The sequence below is a fragment of the Octopus bimaculoides genome, chromosome 8 (assembly GCF_046866305.1).
Source record: "Octopus bimaculoides isolate indiv1 chromosome 8, ASM4686630v1, whole genome shotgun sequence".
In the NCBI taxonomy this organism is placed as follows: Eukaryota; Metazoa; Mollusca; class Cephalopoda; order Octopoda; family Octopodidae; genus Octopus; species Octopus bimaculoides.
In genome coordinates, this window is record NC_142935.1 from 86,534,698 (window position 1) to 86,557,467 (window position 22,770).

Consider the following 22,770-nt stretch of genomic DNA (forward strand, 5'->3'; position numbering starts at 1 on the left):
CATTAAGGAGACGTCCTTGCTTCCAATCTTCCCTCAGGCTGCATACATTTATACAACCTATGTGGAGTGTAGACATAAAAGAAACTTACCTTTGGTTTAGATGGGATGGTAATCCCATCTCATCCTTCATTCTGGAGCTTGTGAGTTCTCCTTAATAAGACCATCAAAAATTTGAGAAGAAAAATCTTTCCTCAGAGTTGCCTATGTCTTTGGGGAATTCACTTGTAAGTATTTTATAGTTTAAACTATGTAGAATATTTTAACATTTTTTGAGTTATTTTTGTAATTATTTTTGTATGATTCTGCTGTGGGAATTTTATGTAGTTTGTACATAAGTCTATTATTATTGGCATTCACAGCCATAATATTGTTGTCTGGTTTGGTGGGGAAGGAGGGGCATGTGTGTGTGTGTGTGTGTCTTGTGTGCATGTCAGGGTTTTTTTTACATGTACTGGGGCTGCTGGGGGTGGGGTGGGAATTTTTCCTTTTCTTTTTTTGGTGGATAATCCATTCCATTTCTGGTGTGTCCTCTGAAGTATGTTCCCTCTTTGTCTCTGCTTCAGGGGCTGCCTTGGCTGTCATTGAGGGTGCAGTATCTTTACCAGGAGGTGGGGGAGCCGAATCTTTTCTCGGGCAGAAGCTTGCACTCTGCTCTTATGTGGCCCTTTTGACCACATTTGTAGCATGTGGGCTTCCTCCCCTCAACGTCACCCGAAGCCTGGTCTCCTCCTCCACCTGTAGAGTTTCCACAATTTGCTCTTAGCAGGGGCCGTTTGTATCAACATCTCTATCCCTTGTCCTTGCCAGTTTTGTTGCTCTATTTTGGTTGCCTGGAGGATGGAAATTTTATCCTCCAGGCCCATCACAAGTGTCCATCACAAGAGGCAACGTCCACCTCTGGAGAGATTTCTCCTACCCTTATCCTGGAAGTGCGTCTTCCAAGATATGTGGACAGGAGGACCACCTCTCGCATATATAGTAAAGTCTTCGTCATTACTTTTCTCAATGTTCAAACACTTCCAACATGCGTTGAACAAAGAGGTTTCTTTTTCACTGAACATCTTACATAAAATGTTAACTGTGTCCGTAAAATTTGTCATCAGATTGTTTAGGCAGTATAAAGTTACTGTATTTTTCATGCTCTGTTGTCACCAGTTTCTTCAAAATTAGACATGTTTTCATTTCGTCAGTACAGTCTTTACATTCTGTTTGGAAACTTTGTTCAAATCTTCGGTAATATACCTTTTTCTGAGTCATATTTAATTTCATTTACTAAATTCACTTCATGGTCTAGTGAAAACATATTTTCAGGTTTTGTTACCAACTTCATTAGTTGTAGCATCTGTTGCTGTAACATTTGTTGTTCTGTGAGTTGTTCTTGTTGTTGTTGTGGCTGTTTTTGTGACTCAACTAAACCTGCTAACAAGTTTTCCTATATTTTACGAATTTTTGGAAAAAAGTGTGCAACAAAACATTTGTTATTCCTCTGTTGAGCTGTTAATTTCTCCACGTGAATATTTTTTTAAGTCCTCCGCGTGAATTGTTTATATCCCTGTCACCAGTCTTATGATGTGGTATTTTCTGCAGTTATAATGCGTGCTCACTGTTGTGACTGTAGCAGTTGTGTCTACTCTAGTAACCATGATATTTTCTTGATAACGGAGACAGTGTATCTCTTCTATATCAGAATAGAAATGTACCACTTCATCTATCATGCTATCGCTGATAGCTCTGCAAGACACTGAATCTGAACTGTTTACCTTGACAGTGACTCGAACTCGACTATAATACGTAACTGACACTTAACTCCAACTGAGAACTTGTACAACGACTCTTCAATGACTGATACACTACTCTATGTACTGGTTCACACCATTTCACTTTATAGTGGCTGTATCATACCACTTGTTTTGTGGGAGGTGTGTACCATTTCCACTACAACAGTAAGTTATGTCTAAAAGAATCATTAACCATTCTTCGCTGTCACAATTCCTCATTACTCAATAGATTCTCTGATATTATTTATTGTTGTAAACACGGATTCTACTCAACTTTCACACACTTCGCTAAATCTATATAATCCTATAATAAGTTTCCATACCCCAAAAAACCTTAATCTAAAATAAAGTCAGACTTGCAACCTACTACTTAATAAATACTACCCCACCTCCATCTTATTCCTTACTATACACATATCTCAAATTTCTTCCAAATCTTCAAATCAGCCACTTCCCACCTTCCTCTAAGTCTCCCCACCCTCCCCATCACACATCTCAAATTTCTTCCAAATCTTCAAATCAACCACTTCCCACCTTCCTCTAAGCCTCCCCACGCTCCCCATCACACATCTCAAATTTCTTCCAAATCTTCAAATCAACCACTTCCCACCTTCCTCTAAGTCTCCCCACCCTCCCCATCACACATCTCAAATTTCTTCCAAATCTTCAAATCAACCACTTCCCACCTTCCTCTAAGCCTCCCCACGCTCCCCATCACACATCTCAAATTTCTTCCAAATCTTCAAATCAACCACTTCCCACCTTCCTCTAAGCCTCCCCACCCTCCCCAACCTCAAACAGTACTTAAAACGCCACTCCTTTGAAAACTACCAACCCAATTCCTTTGTCTCACTAACAACTACTTTTGACCACCTCCTCACCCCACTTAGCTACTGAACCAGTCAACTCATTTGCCCCAATTAATAGCAAGCCCTTTTCACTATCTCAACCTTTACCTCTATAGCCTTCATACAAGCTATCACAAAGGTCATTACTCACATACTACCTAAGCCACCCTTCCCCCTTCCTCCCACCTTCCACCTCTACTTCTATCACTAGCCTCATTATTAACCCTAACCCTGAAATCTATTTTCTCCTCCCACTACTCTCTATCTAAACACCCCAACTCCCCTTCCTAACACGCTTAGCTCTCCACAAAATCATTCCATCTTTAAACTCCATCCTGTCAACACCTCAAATGTAAAATTCTCCCGAAGATAGAGGTGGTGTTATCCGAAAATGGATCCAAGTAACAATCATCATTCCAGACTACCAAGTCCCCGGAAACAGCTGTTGGACTTGTAAAACTCTACCCATTTAACTCCTAATATCATTTATATTCTGTAAGTTGGACTACTTTATATCCATACACATGTACACTTTTTCTATTAAATGTATTCAATATTCTGTGTAAATCGACTTGCCTAACTTGTTTCTCATTACATTTACTCATCTACTGGCTCAGGTACAAATTTCCTGAGCACTTTAATGTGCATTCTATATAGAGAACACCTCTCTCTATATGTATGTGTGTGTGTGTGGTCACTCTTGACTGCTACTGGTAACATGTAATCCAGTACAACCTGTTGCATGGTCAGGTCGTCGGCGACTAAACTAGCTTGCTTGATGAGGAGGGTGTTGTTGGATACCCTGCGGAATGAAAAATAAAACCCATCAAAGGGCAGAGGAATGAGCTACTCTGTGTTGATCACCGGAGTGTTATTTGATCACTTCACAATGTGTTTGAGCGTCGGTTTGGGGTCAGGAATTGGATAGCTAACCTCATGGGCAGGTAGAAGCTCTATAACCTTGATTGATAATCTACCTAGGAGAAGAAAATCTCCAAAATAAAGCCTGAGGCCTTGGAACTTCCTAGTTTTGTCAATTTTCATGTCACACTGGTGAAAGTTTTCTTGGGCCAATAGGTGGGGGTAGTGCAGTGTAAGCTACACCCACTGAAAATTATTCATCTGCATAGGTACTTCCTGTACACCAAATCTTAGCAAAATCATTGAATTGGTTGATTGGTTGGTTGGTAGAAACCTAAAAATGCACTTGTAACTTACTCTAAAATGTCTCAAAGAAGTTCAGTAAATGGCAAAAAAAGGCTTGTGAATGTTGGGGGGGACAGGTCTGGCTCAGCAGGTGACCCAGTGTATCACAGGCTGGGCCCAGTCTTCATCCTGCCACTGTGGTCAAACAATCTTCAAGAAAAAGTAAAAATAAACATCCTTTGAATTTTGGCTGTTGGAATGTGAGCACACTTCTTGATGATAATTTCAACAAGAGGCCAGAAAGGTGTACTGCACTTATTGCATGTGAGCTTAAGAAACCTTTCCTTGATATAGTTGCACTCCCCGAAACTCGTCTCTCTGGTGAGAGTCAAGTAAATGAACCTACTTATGGATATACTATCTTTTGGAGAGGCTTACTTAAGGGTCAGTGTAGAGAATCTGATGTTGGGTTTGCTTTCAAGAATTCATTAGTATCCTGCATTGCAGAGCTTCCATGTGGTATATCTGAATGGACCATGTCATGCCGTATTAAACTGACAAAAGGTAGGTTTCTTACCATTGTTAGTATTTATGCACCAACAATGTCCCATTCTGATGAAACTGTAGGACAGTTTTATGATGATCTAGCACAATTATTGAGGAAAGTACCAATTTCTGACAAGCTGGTCATATTGGGAGATTTCAACGCAAGAGTTGGAAAGGACTGCGTTTCATGGCCTGTTTTAGGTTGACATGGGATTGGAAAATGTAATAAAAATGGAGTAGCCCTATTGATGTTTTGTACTGAGAATAATCTGGTTGTCACCAACACTCTGTTTAAGCAGAAAAATAAATATAAAACCACCTGGATGCACCTGAGATCTAAGCACTGGCATCTCATAGATTATGTTTTGATCAGAAAACATGATATGAAAGACGTTTCTAGCATTCAGGCCATGACAGGAGCAGAGAGCTGGACTGACCATCGTCTAGTGTGTGGAAAAATAAATTTTTCGATAATGCCTAAAAATCGACAATCTAGTCCTAAGGTACCCAAAAAGTTAAATGTTGCAAACTTTAAATTATCAAGCAAATTGCAAAGATTCCACAACGCTATAGAAAGTATCAATCTTGACCCAAACAATCTATGGGAAGATTTCAAAACAAAAGTATTTCAGGCTGCAAATTCATCAGTGGGATTTAAATCACATAAGTCCAGTGACTGGTTCTCAGGTAGATCAGCAGAAATTCATGATCTACTTTTAGGAAAACAAAACTTAGGCAATACACTTCTTTCTCAGTCCTTGAACTCAAACGAAGCTTACAGACAGCTGAAAGGGAAAGTGCAGACTGCTCTAAGGAAACTTAAACAGGAATGGTGGAATAATAGAGCAAAAGGAGCACAAGAAGCAGAAATGATGCCAAGGCTTTGTACTCTTATGTTAAGGAGGTATATGGCCCAAGATCTTCAATAGCTCCAGTGAGAACAGCAAATGGACGTTTTCTAATGACTGACACCACTTCTATTCATAAGCGCTGGGTAGAACATTTTTCTGCACTTTTGAATAGACCATCATCTGCTGACATGAGGACGATAGAAAAAAATCGAACACCTTCCAGTTATAGAAAAGATGGCATTAGAACCAATTCTAAATGACATTTATTTAGCTGTGAATAAGCTGAATAACAATAAGTCTCCAGGGTCTGATGGAATCTGTGCAGAAGTCTTGAAATATGGGGGTGACAAAATGTTTGAACTCTTAAATATATTAATACTAGCTGTTTTTCCCAGTTTCACTCAGGCAGTGTGGTGGATTTGGTTAAAGGCTATTTCCTATGTATAGTTTGAATAATAAAAAGAACTAAAAATAAAAAGAACAAAAATTCCAAAAACAAAAAAAAGTAAGAACAACCCAAAAACAATATGATGCTAAGGATTTTGCGGGTTGATATTATAAAACTAACTTCACGTGTGTACCCATAGCCCCATGTAGTCATGGAACCTTATTTGTGGTATAACCTCGCCTTAAAAGAAAAATATATGGTAGTGCAGTTGTTGTATTGGTGACACAAGAATGTTAATCGAAACTGTTCAAGATCAATCATAGGTTGGACGTTCATGTACACTGATTAGAATTGTGAATTTCAATTATTGAAAACGCGTTCCCGGATGGATACAATTGTGCAGAGTCCGTTTGTCTCAATATGGAAAAGCTGTTTGAATGTCGACGTTTGAAGACATTTGTAACTGAAGTTAAAAAAAAACATAGTAATTAGAAAGAGCGTAAGCTATAGCTTTTTTTTTTTAATGCACAAAAAATTGAAATTATTTTTTTTCTGTGCCTCTGATTAAAATTTTCGAAAAACAAACCCAGCCACATTACTTGGAAAAAAAATAATCTTTATTGTGCTGGTTTTTCGTAAAATTTCGCACATGGGAAAGGCAACAAAATCGCCCCTCTCCACTTTGAGTGGGATATTCCTATCTTAAAAAGTAATCATCGATTATCTCGGTAACTATGGCAGTTGGAGGGCAATAAAAATCTCCTGAACATGAGCGGACCATGCTGCCGCTCTGTGCTGAATTTCACGCGATTCCACTGCACTGTTCTCGAGTGAATCTGCCGACACTCAATCAATCAATCAAGAACACTGCAATTTATAGTATAGATATTAAACTGTTGGAGAGCTGAGAAAGTGCCTCAAGACTGGATTGATGCCATTTTGGTCTCCTTGTATAAATCAAGGCCAAAGGATCTGTGTGGTAATTTTCATGAGATTTCGCTTTTGTCTATGGTTGAAAAGATACTTGCCTGCATTTTGTTAGAACGTTTAAATACCTTCATAGTTCCAAATATAGTGTTTGAGTCTCAGTGTGGTTTTCGTTCCTCCAGGGACACAGCTGATTGTATTTTTACTATCAGACAATTACAAGAAAAGTGCATTGAACAGAATCTTGCCCTACACCATTACTTGGTTGATTTGAGCAAAGTATTCAATACTGTTAATCGAAATGCTCTGTGGATAATTCTAAGGAAAATAGGTTGTCCAGAAAATTTTGTAAACATGATCAAGGCTTTGCATCAAGATATGAAAGTTAGAGTTAATTTTGGTGGTAGGCTCTCTGAATCTTTTGTCGTGGAAAATGGAGTAAAGCAAGGTGACCTTGATGCACCCATCCTCTTTGCAATATACTTTGCTGTTGTGTTGTCACACGCTTTTCAAAACTCTGAGGGGAGTATTTACATAAAATATTGAACAACGAGGGATGTTTTTAATCTGACCAGACTTAAATTCAAAATAAAGGTTTTTACTTCACTCATTAGGGAACTTTTATACACTAATGATTGCAATCTTATCAGTCGTTCTGAAACAGGTCTGCATTCTCTTGTATCTGCATTTGACTCAGCTTGTAATGATTTTGGTTTGATCATCAGCTTGAAAAAAAACAGTTGCAATGCATCAATCTGTGTGTGGTGCTGTTTGTAACCCCACTGAAATTTTTGTTAAGGGTAAATTACTTGAGGTTGTCAATTTTTTCATCTACCTTGGAAGCTCTGTACAAAATGATGGAAATCTTGATACAGAACTACATCTGCGAATTCAAAGGGCAGCAAAAGCATTTGGTGGTTTGGAGTCATGTGTTTGGTGCCAGCAACATATAAATAAGAATACAAAGCTGGCTCTTTACAAATCATTTGTCTTACCATCCCTGTTGTATTCTTCTGAAACATGGATTTGTTATGAAAAACATTTTAAATTATTAGAACAATTCCACCAAAAATGCCTTCATCGCATTTTAAACATTAAATGGAGTTCTTTTACTCCAAACACAAATGTCCTTGCATCTGCAGGTATCATCTCAATTAAAGCTATTTTGAGAAACCAAATGAGATGCTGTAGCCATATTGTTTGAATGACAGATGAATGTATATCCAAACAACTGTTTTATGGTAAGCTTGCAGAAGTGAAACGCTATTGGTGTAAACCTAAAAAAAAGTTTTAAGGACGCCATAAGGACTGCTATGAAGTCACTTGGAATGGATCCAGAGCACATAGAAACCCTTGCTTCGGATCGAGTTGGATGGCGAACCAAATAAAATCAGGAACAGTTAAAATTCTGCCTAGGATCAATTACTAGCCTGCTAGCTTTGGCTATATCAAAATGGTTTTTTTGTATTGCCTCTACTACAACATAGAACATGTTGCCTCTACTACAACATAGAAGTTAATAAATGAATTGTCAAGAAGACTCTGCCTGGGTGTGAGCTTTGTTCTATGGAAACATATGAAATTTTTAAGCATAAAGAAAATAGCAACCTGATTAATAATAGATTAGACCTTAGGGTATTGTGTGTACATAGTGCCACTCATATTTTTAAATATTTTAGAAAGTAGCACTTTGTGATTTAAAACCTATAATGTACCTCTTAGTTTATAATCAGTGCATAGGTAGCATGCCCTATAGCATTGATTTTCCTTTAGTTAATATTGGGTTTCAATCATTAAGTAAATAAACAATTTTAGTTTTAAATAATCGAATTATTACATATTTTCTATAAATCTTCTTTATTGAAGTTACTAAGTCGTATATATACTTCATCATGATTTTAGTGATTAAGCTATTTTATATCCTTTTCTATGGTGTTTCTACCTTACCTGACCATTTTAATACTTTAATTAAATCAGTATACAATTAACATGTTTTTTAACCTCAGTTGGTCCATCATTAAATACCAGGTAAATCCAATTGATCAATCTTTATAGAAATCATATAAGTTAATATTTAGATAGGTAATAAGTAAATAAATATTAAACTATTTTTTTTGCAACTTTCTTTTCCTCCCTCTATTGTGGTAAAAAAATTTTAGTATATACTCATAATATTTAAAGAGGTTTTATCCTTTTGTTAAAATTTCATTCTTAATAATCTTCTTGATTACCCTGAATTTTAACTTTGTACAATAAGACAATATTGTTTGAAATGATCTTTAGAGATTACTTGATTTATCTCTTTCTTAAATGGCTCTACCCTCCTGATCTTAGTATTTTATAAAGGCCTTTATATAAATAACCCTTCTAAACTAGTACCACCAAGAATCTATAAATATCATATAAGGAGTAACAACAATTACTTCTTAAACCTATAATATAATCCCTCAGTTTATATATAGAAGGATTAGTGTAAAATTTGAATGTTCCATAACTTAACAATTCCTTTAACTGATACCAGACATCAGTCTTTTATTGATATTAGCTAAATATGTAAAATATAATTTTTAGTCCAATATATTTTGAATTATTATACATTTTCTATAAATCTTCTCTATTGGTGTTAATAAGCTAAATATACTTTGCCATAGCATTAGTAATTAAGCTATTATATTTCTATGGTATTCTGCCCAAATTGATTATTTTATTTCATTTCTTTATTAATTTATAATTAACCTTTATTTATTCATAAAAATTAAGCTAATCTTTGTATCTCTATAAATTCATACTTAGCTTATATAAAACTATACTGGTATATTCAATACATTAAAAAAAACTGCTTAGATTATCATTTTATTAATATATAATTAGAATGTTCTTTTACTCCAATACTCCTTTATTAATACCAGTATATACCAATTAATCAATATTCACAGATACCATCTGATGAGTTAGTATTTAAGTGTACAATATGTATAAATATCAAATTATTTCTGAATAATTTCTTTTCCTCCCTCTATTGTGGTAAAAGTTTGGTATATACTAAAAAATATCCATAAATTTCTATCCTTTTGTTAATATATTCTTCTTGATAACCCTCTGAATAGCCATAAACTTTATCTGTATACAATATAACAACATTGTTTTAAAACATTTAACTACAGTACTACATGATAAGACTTCCCCTGTTTCATTGTCAATGGTCTGCTAGTGGGCGACCCCCTTAGTATTCAGCCAATATCTTGTTTTAAGTTTTCCTTTACCAAACCTCATGATTTTTACGACTATACCAACTATGATTTTTGTCTGCTCTCTCAGCCCTACCCATAACAGATAATGCCCTTTATTCTCTTAGCTTTAGATATACAAGATTTGATAAACTAGTCTATAAATTAAAACTGACCCCATAAAAACAAATAAAATCAGTGACAGGCAGAGTCTTCTTGACAATTTATTTATTAACTTCTATGTTGTAGTAGAGGCAACATGTTCTTTGTCTATCTCCTTAACTTCTTGGAGATTTTAGGTATAATTATACTAATGTGTCCATCTGTCCTAATTTAATTAAATTCTATGTCTCTGTGCAGCTGAGGATTGCTTTGTATTTTAAAGTGATGTAATGATTGCATTGTTCAATTAAATGGAGTTGCATGAAACGATCGTACTGCATTACCTCTGGATATCCTTGTTGCTTATTTTGATATATATATATTTTTTGTAGATAGTTTTTGCATATGGCAGATGCTCAGGAGCAATAAACACTGAAAATGTGCAGAGAACAACTTCTGCCACATTCCAGGGAGAAAAACTGCATGTAGTTGACAGCTTCCGTTACCTAGGTGACCAAGTCAGTAGCGGGGATGGATGCGCTAAAAGTATAGCTACTAGAATAAGAATAGCCTGGGCAAAGTTCAGAGAGCTCCTACCTCTGCTGGTGACAAAGGGCCTCTTGCTCAGAGTAAAAGGTAGACTGTATGATGCATGTGTACGAACAGCCATGCTACATGGCAGTGAAACATGGGCTGTGACTGCTGAGGACATGCGTAAGCTTGCAAGGAATGAAGCCAGTATGCTCTACTGGATGTGTAATATCAGTGTGCATACACAACAGAGTGTAAGTGCCTTGAGAGAAAAGTTGGACCTAAGAAGCATCAGATGTGGTGTGCAAGAGAGACGACTGCGCTAGTATTGTCATGTGGTGAGAATGGATGAGGATAGCTGTGTGAAAAAGTGTCACACCCTAGTGGTTGAGGGAACCTCTGGAAGAAGAAGACCCAGGAAGACCTGGGATGAGGTGGTTAAGCACGACCTTCGAACATTAGGCTTCACCGAGGCAATGACTAGTGACCGAGACCATTGGAATTATGCTGTGCTTGAGAAGACCCGGCAAGCCAAGTTAGACCATAACTTGTGACCTATGCCAGTGGTGTAACCAGCCCACTTATGTGTACCTTTCTTTCATTGGACATAAAACTCTGCTAGCAAAGACTTGTTGAGGCAAGTGAAATTGAAATCAAAGTCGCTGACATGGCCGATGACAGCACCACCTGACTGGCATCTGTGCTAGTGGAACGTTAAGAGCACCATCCAAGCATGATCATTACCAGGGCTGCTGATTGGCTCCAGTACTGGTAGCACATAAAAAGGACCATTCGAGCATGATCGTTACCAGCGTCGCCTTACTGACACTTGTGCCGGTGGCACATGAAAAACACCATTCAAGTGAGGTCATTGCCAGTGCCGCTGGACTGGCTCTTGTGCAGGTGGCACATAAAAAACACCATTTGTGCATGGCCATTGCCAGTACCGCGTGACTGGCCCTCGTGCCGGTGGCATGTAAAAGCACCCACTATACTCTCGGAGTGGTTGGTGTTAGGAAGAGCATCCAGCTGTAGAAACTCTGCCAGATCAGATTGGAGCTTGGTGCAGCCATCTGACTCGCCAGTCCTCAGTCAAACCATCCAACCCATGCCAGCATGGAAAGTGGACGTTAAACAGTGATGATGATAATGATGATGATATATATGTATATGTATATATATATATACTAGCAGAAATACCCGGCGTTGCCCGGGTTAAAGAGAATAATGAAATCTAAAAACGCCGTCTAGACTACGCATCATCTTTATATATAGAGATGTATATACACACACGCACCCAAACACACGTATATATATGTATATCAATATAAATATATGAACGTCAATGAAGTTTCGTAAAAGAAGGTGATCATGTACATACTTTCTTGCTGTTGTGATTATAACACCTCGTTGTAAACAATGTTCCTTGTTTTCCCTTGTGGAGCATATACAAATAGGTTTTTTTTGCTGCCCACTCTTGAGCAGCCAACATACAGTTGTCCATGTGAGAAGCAGGGCTCTTCCAAGAGAAGACCAGCTACAGACAGTGTTTGACCCTGAGATTTGTTTATGGACATGGTAAAAGTCACACGAAGGGGGAATTGTAGTCTTCTGAATGTAAAAGGAATGTCTGCTCCTGATGGAGTAAGAGGAATTCTTGGAATATAGACGTCATCCCCTTTTGCACATCCAGAAAGAATGGTAGCCTCGATAACGTGTGACATCATTTTCTTTATCACGAGTCGTGTTCCATTGCAAAGTCTTGGTGGTTCCAGATTGCGGAGCAGCATAACAAGCGTTCCAACTTTAAGTGATATGTGGGGAGGTAGTCCTGGAGGCTCCAACGAATTGAGAAATTCAGGAGGATAGTTCACCACTTCATTTGTATCTGGAACTGTATCAACAGACTTGTAAGTTTGAAGATTGCCGGGAAGAGAATGCATCAGGTGTTGATTAATTTTTGTAACAGCTACGTTTTTTGGAGCTAATATTGCTCTTTCACACAGCCAATTGTGATTTTGGTAGTTTTGTTTAAAGTTGGAAAAGGCTTTGTGTTTGAGGTCATCTACAGAATTAACAACAGAACAAAATGGCCATACTTCTATTTCTTCTGCAGCATCGAGAGGCACCTTGCCATCACCAATTGTCAAAATGTCCTGTGCGAATTTTTTGGACATTTGGTCGCCGTGTAGCTGAGCTCTCATGTTAGTGTTAAGAGTGAGGATAGTAACATGATGCCACAGGGTAGAGGACTTTAGGCATGCTTGGACCTCATCTGCTCTAGTGCCTTTTGGAATGACAGGAAGAGTTTGCCTGAAATCACCTGACAACAGAAGCGTAACACCTCCCATTGGAGCGTGACAGTCTCGGATGTCTTTCAGGGCTCTATCTAATGCTTCCAAAGCTCTCTTGTGAGCCATGGTGCATTCATCCCAGACAATTAGATGACACCTTTTAAGTACCTGCCCTTGATCTGAGCTTTTGGTGATGTTGCATGAAGGCATCTCGGATGCTGCTAAATTTAAAGGGAGTTTAAAAGTCGAGTGTGCTGTCCTGCCACCGGGTAACAAAGTAGCTGCAATCCCAGAGGAAGCCACAGCTACTGCGATGTCCTGATGCTGCCTAACTTCTGCAAACAGTGCCCTGAGACTTTTAGGTGATTCTGATAAAGCAGCCTCTCCCAAAGTTGCATCCCATTGTGCACCATCTTCCAACAGTCCTTGTCGATAGCAGGCTTCTCTGTATGTTGTGCAGACATGTCCATGAACGGTTTTTAGGTCCTGGAAAGACTTGGGGCCTCTGACCTCATGCAGCAGTAGGCGGAGGTAGAAGCACTCTTGTTGAGTGGGATGCACTGTGTATACTCGTCCAAGGCAAGTATCAAACTTAATGCCAGGGTATCCACAAACATTTTGACCTGCTTTCCTTGGTCTCCATTTTTTTTCATTCCAAGTGTAGTATGATGGAATCTGTGGATACAGTAAGGTTTGAGCGAATGGATCCAGTTGACAGAGCTTGAAGAATGCAGTGAGTGTGCTATCCCTTGGTTGCTCTGCCAACAGAGAAGCATTAGCATCGGTGAAGTAGACTCTTTGACCGTTTTCTAGGTGCACTGCAAGCTGTTGAATGGCGGGGTGTCGTTGGTGAAGTGGAAAGCCAAAGATGCGCCAGAAAGCCTCGTTGCTACTTATGTAGCGTCCCACCTGATAATGTGTTACCTCATCCTGGCAGTATTGTTGTTGAAGTCCAAACATTGCAGCGTCAGAACCCTTGTTGATATACTTGCAAACATACTTGATGGACTTAACGGAGTTGCAAAACTCAACGTTGATGTGGGCATTGAAAATCTTTGACAGAAGTGGGCAGTAGGGAACAATCCATCTGTTATCAACCTCGTGCTGTCCTATATTTGCTGAGAAACCGCCGTTTTGTGGTTTTCTCCGTCTGTATGAGGGATACCCATTAGCACCTGTCTGAGTTGCTTGTAGGAACTTCCTTGGAAACTTTTTTGAACATACGCCATCTTTCAAACATGGTGAGTTAATGTTGAATCCACGCCCACATGGACCATGTATCATGTTTGCTTTAACTATGCCGTATAGTACCTTGTCTAAAGCTGGATCAGGAAGTTCTGCAGAGATTATCTTGTCGATGTCAGTTGATTTGATTTTCGTTGAGAGCCAAAGCAGGATATGAGCATGTGGAAGGCCCCTTTTTTGCCATTCGATTGTGTACATGTCACACTGTGTGGGTCCGAAGATTTGCCCTTTTTTGATGAGGTCCATGAGAGTAATTAATTTCAGATGGAAAACTCGGGCGAGGATGTCATGCCTGTCTTTAGGCTTTTGACCGAAGAAGAGTTCGGCCTGAATCTTCTTCCACTTGGGATTGCATGTGAAAGTGATGAATAAGTCAGGCCTGCCGTAATGGCGGACAAAGGTCATTGCATCCTGTGTTCTTTCATGCATATATCGGGGACTTCCAGTGAATGTGGAAGGCAAGATGCAAAGTCTTCCTATACTTGTTGGAGCAGCATCATTGTTGATAGCATCTCGGAGATGGATGTAGCTGTCAGAGCGCAATTTTTGTTGATGTGATCTGATGAAACACAATCTCTCTGATTCCATTTTTGCACACATATCAACTGCAATTTGATGAAACAGATCTCGAGACTGGTGGAGGTGATTACAGGAGTCGTTTCGTGTCATAAATCGGTATGCGTAGAAGTCCATGCAGGATACTTGCTTGTTCAGATATTCATGACGATCTTGTGGATGTTGCTGTTGTATACCGATGTGGTAGCCATCCTCACCGTAAACAAACAGAAGTGGATACTGAAGTGTGTCGTATGATCTGTGTGTTTCGGTAATTTGTTGGACGGTGGTGTCACGTCGCCTAAGGACAATGTCTCTGGGATTGTGCTGTTCACCGTGAAGGAGTATAGCTATTTCATTGCATGTGGGTGCATTGTAACGGCCTGCATGTTCTGTAGATGGTCTTTTCTGAGCATCTATGACAACATTGAAATTAGAAGAAGCTTCTGTTTCTAAGGCATACTTGAAGCTGCGTACGTAGTCTGGTGCAGCAGGTCTTGAAGTTGCATTATCAATTGAAATTTAGTGCCATTGGAAATGGAGTTTCGTCGGGTGGCTTGTTCATGTAAATTACCTACAAAGTAGAGTTGAAGGAATTGAGGATCTTGATTTTCAGCAGGTTCGAGCGATCCTATCCTATGGTAAACCTGTCCCTGCACTTTGAAAGTTGCCATAAACCCACCTTCTTGAACAACATTAGCGCCGAAAGATGTCATTTGGAATGCACAGTTGTACTTGCGGATGTTATTTAGGAAATGTTTCGACTCTGTATTTGTGCCATCGTAGAGTGACTTTAACAGCTGTGGTGGATCCTGCAGGGGAGTGATGTTAACTTTACGCTGGTGTTCAGTCTGTGCAGCCCGCGCAGCAGCAGTTGAGGCAGCATCAGCAGTTCGTCGCTAAGTAAGGCATGTGTAAAATTTGAATGAAATTGGTTGTGTAGTTCTCGAGTTTTAGGGATTCACACAGACAGACAGACAGATACACACACACACACACAGACACACATTCTCAATACATGTAGGATTCCTCACCATACAGGTAACAGGCACAGCTGTAAGATGCATTACGGATCTATAGCAATTGGAAGAGCATAACCCAATTGAAATAATAACGTGTGACGTTTGGAGTAAAGGGAAATGAAAGTGTCGCCTCTGGAGTTTGCAAATGACCACTATACTGATAGGTAACTGTGCAAACAAAATTTACAATCGATAAATGTCTTAGAACAACCAGTCACTCATCTGGGAAGGCCTTGAAATCAATGTTACCAACTGGGGACTATGTGTGTCGCAGTGATAATAGAAAGACTCAAAGGAGGTCTGCAACGAAATAATTTTACTCAACACTTTGCAAGTGAATCAGTGGAGGCAAAGATGCGTCTCATTTACTTGACAATTTATGCACCACATTGCAGAAATCACAATGTAAGTATATCTGAAAGGGTAGTCTTACACTGTTGTACCGTTGAATTACAAATAATGCTCATCTGTTATGTTCGGGTTAAAATTTCATCAACATCAAAAATATATGAATTTTCATGGGAGTTATGGCCGTTATGCAAAGAATATAATTTCCAAATTTCATAAAGATCCATTCAGTACTTTTGACGTAGTTTTGGATAAGAAAACAAATGACTAATGTGTGTGTTTGTGTGCATGTGTATGTGTGTGTGATGGGTGTATATATGTATAGATATCTGTATGCATGTATATATGTGTACATATTACATGTACATCTATATATATATATATACATCTACACATATGTATACATATACATGTATGCATATAGATCGATCTCTATATATATATATATCTATACATATACGTGTACATATACATCTATATGTATACATATACATCTCTCTCTCTCTCTCTCTATACATACATATACGTGTACATATACATCTATATGCATACATATACATCTCTCTGTCTATCACTTTCTTTCTCTCTCTTTCTCATTCTCTCTCTGAAAGTATCTGTCATTACAGTATCGAAATGTGATTGTTTCAGTTAGTGGAATAGTTTCATTTTTAAAGTGAAAGTATTTGACATGAGTGTTTTTGTTTCACTTTTGACACGTAATACTTAAATAGTGGAGGAGATATTATGTTGCCGTGTGCTCGAACTCTGCAAGAAGTTAAAACAGTTTTTGACTAAAACACAACTGGAACCCTAAGTAAGGCATGTATAAAATTTGAATGAAATTGGTTGCGTAGTTCTCGAGTTTTAGGGATTCACACAGACAGACAGACAGACACACATTCTCATTTATATATATATAGATATATATATGGATATATGTGTGTGTGTGTGTGTGTATATATATATATATATATATATATATATATATCATAAATCATAAATATATAGGGATTAGCAGAAAACCTGCTTCTCCAACGTACTGAGAATTCAGAAACAGCAGCCAAAGAACTACTGATTTTAAAACTACAAATTTTTCTCTAATTGATAGCGATATTCATGGTACACACAGAACTAAAGACAGAAGAGAAGAGTAAAAAAAAAAAAAAACTTGCCTTTAATTAATTTGGTACGAATCGTTTCACGATCAGCGGTAAGAAGTTACCTCATTTCGATCATCAGCCAAATATTTTAATAAATTTGCCAATGTCTAAATAACTCACGTAAATTTTGACCATGCGACATCAAGACCACGTGAGGCAGACATTAAGAAATTTATTGGCCAGTGAGTTTTAAATCTCTCACCCTTTTTTCTATTCGGGACTATTTATGATACACACTGAATTGAATTCATTAGGGTGAGATTTTAAACTCACTGGCCGATAATTTCTTAATGTCTGCCTCACGTGGTCTTGATGTCGCATGGTCAAAATTTACGTGAGTTATTTAGACATTGGCAAATTTATTAAAATATTTGGCTGATGATCGAAATGAGGTAACTTCTTACCGCTGATCGTGAAACGATTCGTACCAAATTAATTAAAGGCAAGTTTGTTTTTTTACTCTTCTCTTCTGTCTTTAGTTCTGTGTGTACCATGAATATCGCTATCAATTAGAGAAAAATTTGTAGTTTTAGAATCAGTAGTTCTTTGGCTGCTGTTTCTGAATTCTCAGTATGTTGGAGAAGCAGGTTTTCTGCTAATGCCTATATATTTGTAAGGGACGACCGTGCGAACTCAAAAAGGAGAAACGGTGACGAATGGAAAAACAGAGGACTCCTTTTATTTAAACGCGTCACACGGTCGAACACAAAATAATATATCAGGTGATGATATATATAATATGTTATGCGACGATAACATAGATGACCAGTAATGAAAGACCACAACCGTATTAGATGAATAACAGAGATATTTATTATGGCGTTAAAGATGTATGTCTGTGTGAGAGTGTGAATGCGACATATAAGAACATAATCAAAGACAGGCCGTCATACAAAGAAAAGTGTGTATGTGGGTGATACATGTGTGTATGAGTGTTTACAGCAGATAGAAAGAGAGTCAATAACACGTGAGCAATTATACCAGTTCGTTAGTACACTATAGGAAAAGTTCTGTATGTGAAAGTGGGGAAAGGCTGAGTGTGGCAGAGCTGATCACTAGTTGTGATGTCGTGGCATCGATGCCGGGCCGTGATTCTTGTTATACAGATGTTCGTCGCTGGCTGAGAACTCTTGTCTGTTTATTTACCGTGGTGAAGCTGAGTCACCTAACAGAATTGAAGAGAGAGATGTGCCGCGGAGGTTTGGTTTGGTGTACATAGTAAGTCGTGTTGACGCTGGTGGTGATTGAGGCTGCTTGGTAGTAGTCGTAGAAACGTGTTGCTGATGTGGCGACGGCGGTGGTCATCGTTGGCTGGACGAAGCTGTTGAAGTGGTCGCTGGAACTGCTGCTGCTGTCATTTGGTACACGGAACATTTCTCAAAGAGAAACTGGACCGAGACAAATTTGTGGGGTATGAGTTGATCTATATATAGCGTTAAGAGGGCTTCAAATGCCTTCAGAATTTTACTCTATCACGTGACCTTATTAGGGGCCGTGATTGGTCAGTTTGCGTTCTGGCGGGAAAGGTTCGAAGAAGTTGCCGATTCGAATAATAATCAGTCACGTGATGACAAGGAATGGGTTCTCTACTACGCTCGCATTTATTTATATTTAAATGAGAAGATTGGATGTAATGGCGATAGTAGTTTTGTATCTAGTGACGATAGGTAGTTTCACTACATATTTATGATTATAAATGGCTTTACCGAAAAGGTTTTTTCATACTGAGCTACCCGGCATAATTGTTAATTATTAATTTTATTACTAATTGACGATTCCCTGCCCTGTATATATATATATATATATATATATATATATATACACATGTATACACATACACATATATGTATTTATATGTATAACTTAACCTTATGAACTTTCTAAACTCTCTGACGAAGCCCAGGGACACACCCAAGTACCTTAATCTTATCTACCAAATACTTCCGTTCACTGAAGGGATAAAAGTAGAATAGGGTACTACAGTCTCTTGGCTGAAACAGCTGTAAGATTTTATCCTACTTTCTATGTTCTACGCTATATATTTTAATAATTACTGGTGTTTTTATATTTTATATATTATATATGTAAATCATAATATGTTATACATGTATGCATATTGCTGCCCCAGCATGGCCACAGCTCATGAGCTGAAACTGGATAAAATTAAAATTAATTAAATTAGACATAATATATTGTCTATAAGTTGATGAATACCAACTCTTGATCCCCTCCATTTTCTTATTACTATATATATATATATATATATATATATATATATATATATATATATCATCATCATCATCATCATCATCGTTTAACGTCCGCTTTCCATGCTAGCATGGGTTGGACGATTTGACTGAGGACTGGTGAAACCGGATGGCAACACCAGGCTCCAATCTAATTTGGCAGAGTTTCTACAGCTGGATGCCCTTCATAACGCCAACCACGCATATATTATAGCCTCAGGCCAATCAAAGCCTTGTGAGTGGATTTCATACACGAAAGTGAAAGAAGACTGTCGTATATATGTGTATATTTGTGTGTGTGTGTGTGTGTCTGTCTGTCTGTCTGCGTCTGTACCCCCACCATTGCTTCACAACCAATGTTGCTGTGTTTACGCTCCCATAACCTAGTGGTTCGGCAAAAGACACTGACAGAATAAGTATTAGGCTTACAAAGGATAAATACTGTGGTCGATTTTTTCAACCAAAAGCAGTGCTCCAGCATGGTTGTAGTCACATGACTGAAACAAGTAAAACAATAAAAATAACTATGCCATTTTAATCCCGAGCAAGGCTGGGTATCTCTACTAGTATATATATATAATATATATGTATATGTATTCTCTCTGTTTCTCTTTCTTTCTCTTGCTCTCTCCTTCTGACTTGGTAACCATGTACCTTCTCCACAGCAAAACACCTGTTCCTATCCCTCTGTCACACTCTAACATCTCATCACCTCCAATGCACCCCCTCTCAAAGGATCTTTATTTTGCAAGTTACTTGGTGATCCCGCCAATTCTTGTGTCACATAAAAAAGCATCCAGTCCACGCTGTAAACTGGTTAGCATTTGCAAGGGCATCCAGCTGCAAAAACCATGTCAAAACAGGCAATGAATTTTGGTGCAGTTTTCTACCTAGCCAGGTTCTGTCAAACTGTCCAACCATTGCCAGCACGGTAAACTAATATTAAATGATGATGATGACGACGACGACAATGACGACGATGACAATGATGATGATGATGATGATATATATTTATGACTCTTATATGAAATATTGTATTTTCACAGAAATTCCATAGAGTTACAACATGCCTGAAGTTTGCTACAAAGATTCTGCTGGATGTCAAATACTCAACTATGATTACAATGGATTTTTGGTACCGCCATTTCCAAATATTCAAGAAAATCTTGACAAACTTCCAGATATGCCAGTAAGAGATGATGATGTTTTACTTCTAGGCTATTTTAAAGCTGGTAGGTATTCTTTTATCAGTAAGGACATCCCACAATCATACATGTTTCTCTCTTAGTTCAATTATCTCTGCTATTATCTTAGCTCTCATACCACTTTTTCAATATTTTTCTAATGCTTCTTCTTCCAAAACCCCACTGACACTGACTTTCTTTTCCATGATCTCCTTTCAGCAACTGATAAACATAGCATGAATTCAAATGGATTTTATCCTCATTAACATCATCAACTGTAACAAACCTTACCTAAATTCAAAATGAAATTTATCTACATAATCCAACTTTAGTTAATATCTAATGTACTTATTTTTTGTATTTCATCTAAGTATTGTTACAGATATGAGTTAATGTAGGTTTAGTTGTTATCTCTAAGAGGGATTTTCTTTAGTTCTGGACGGCGTATTTGTTGCTTATGTATCCTCACTTGTTCACATTGAAAGTTTCTGGTCTGGCTGATGTAATTTTCCTTACAGCCAGGCAGGTTATGCACTATATAAGATTTGCTGTTTTACAGACCATGACCACATTTCTCTTGAAGGACTGAGTGTTTTTTTTTGTTTTTCTTTTTTATCTCAGTGCCAGTTTCTAAGTGGTTGTAATTTTTCACTACTACATATTCCACATCTGCTATCTCCACATGTTTTTACAGAAAGTTCTAGATTATTTTCTGAAGAGAATGTTGGCTTGTGATGTATTTCTCGAGGCTTTTTCGTTGATGCTTTCTGTTGATGATTGAGTTTATGAGGATTAAGTCCATTATTTTTGTGCTTTGGAAAAAACTGGAAGGTTTGTTTTGATGGAAGTGAATACATCTGACACTACTGGGCCATACCTGTGAATAAACAAGAGCATATTCTCTTCAAAGTTTTGTTTTGGTGTCCTGAGTTAAGATATTTCTAATTCATTTGCTTTTTTAATCCTGCTGTCTATTAATTTCAGAGAATAATTTTGCAGTTTTAGAAATCCTCTTAGTTGTTCCAGTCACATTTTCGTCATTCTGGGTTGACCACTATTAGGCCATGCTTTATGGTATACTTTTAATATGTAATGTATGGCATGAGTAAAAATTCAAATATTAATGTGTATCGTATCTTTTTCTCTCTTTTATTGTTTTGTTTCTTTTTTTTATAAAGAATATGTAATTTGTGATCCTAGTATTTGATAATTTTATGAGGATGTCCAAGAATGGTAGTCCTTTGCTGCTAGCTTCCATTGAGGAATTTCAACCATGTTTCGTGGTCTGCTACCACAACAGCTCCTTTATAGGATCCAGTTAGCTCAAGACATCATCAGGAGGAACCACGTCCGGTTTCGGCCCCTACTCCTCTACCGTTTTGACGTGGCGGGGCCCCTCCTTTCGGAGGTGTCTTCAGCTCTGGTGTTGGGTGCATGTCTTCTTTCACTGTTTGTGACTGTTCTAATTCAACTGTGGAATGTCCCTCGCTATGGTTATTTTCCAGGAGGTTCTGGCCACACGTCTTACGGTTCATCAACCCGCGCTGTTGAATTACTTTCTTCTGGCATACCTTCCCTTGGTGGATTAGGATCCAGTTAGCTCAAGACATCATCAGGAGGAACCACGTCCGGTTTCGGCCCCTACTCCTCTACTGTTTTGACGTGGCGCCCCCCCCCCTTTCGGAGGTGTCTTCAGCTTTAATTCTTTTATTTTGTTGTAGTCTCTGAGTTTTCTATTTGTTCTGTATCTTCTATTTCATCTTCCTCCATCTCCTTTTATTCATATTAATCCTTCAGCATTGCCTTAGGAAATTTTAGACATTTTATATCTATATAGACAAGATACCTACATTACTTCTGATTGATTTTTCTATTATCAATATATTTCACTGTACCCTACCAAAATCCTGTATTCCTAAACATACATACGTACGCACGCGTGCGTGCACACACACACACTCACACACACACACACATGCACATGCACACACACACGCATACACACACACACACTCACATAGATTTAGTAGTGCTCAAATGATTCAAACTCAAACTCTGATGTCTTTACAGGGGATCAATTCCACAGGGTAAAAAATGGCTATAAGAAGGATCAAGTTGAGCAGATACAGAGGCAATTGCCTCCACATCTGCTCAACTTGATCCTTCTTATAGCCATTCTTTACCCTGTGGAATTGATCCCCTGTAAAGACATCAGAGTTTAAGTATGAATCATTTGAGCACTGCTAAGTGTCTTCTATAATGAGAACCCCTGGATCTCACTTGTTGACTTTACATACACACACATGCATACATACATACATGGTGATTGCTCCCTCATCAGAAATGATTGCTGTCTCTTTGTGCTTCTTCGT

At 38.1% G+C, this 22,770-nt stretch overlaps 2 protein-coding genes across 2 annotated transcripts in view; one reads left to right on the forward strand and one right to left on the reverse strand.

Moving 5' to 3' along the window:
* LOC106878430 (sulfotransferase 1B1) overlaps positions 1-22,770 on the forward strand; it is a 60,793-nt gene that overhangs the window by 26,106 nt on the left and 11,917 nt on the right. The window contains exon 2 of the mRNA XM_014927639.3: positions 20,261-20,446. Within this exon, the coding sequence (XP_014783125.1) occupies positions 20,281-20,446 (166 nt within the window). The 5' untranslated portion in view covers positions 20,261-20,280. The remainder of the gene's footprint in view (positions 1-20,260; positions 20,447-22,770) is intronic.
* LOC149134490 (uncharacterized) lies at positions 1,223-15,230 on the reverse strand. The gene is given in 3 exon segments (XM_089355933.1): positions 1,223-1,432; positions 12,444-14,920; positions 14,923-15,230. Coding segments are annotated over 3 exon segments (2,919 nt in total). The 5' UTR covers positions 15,155-15,230.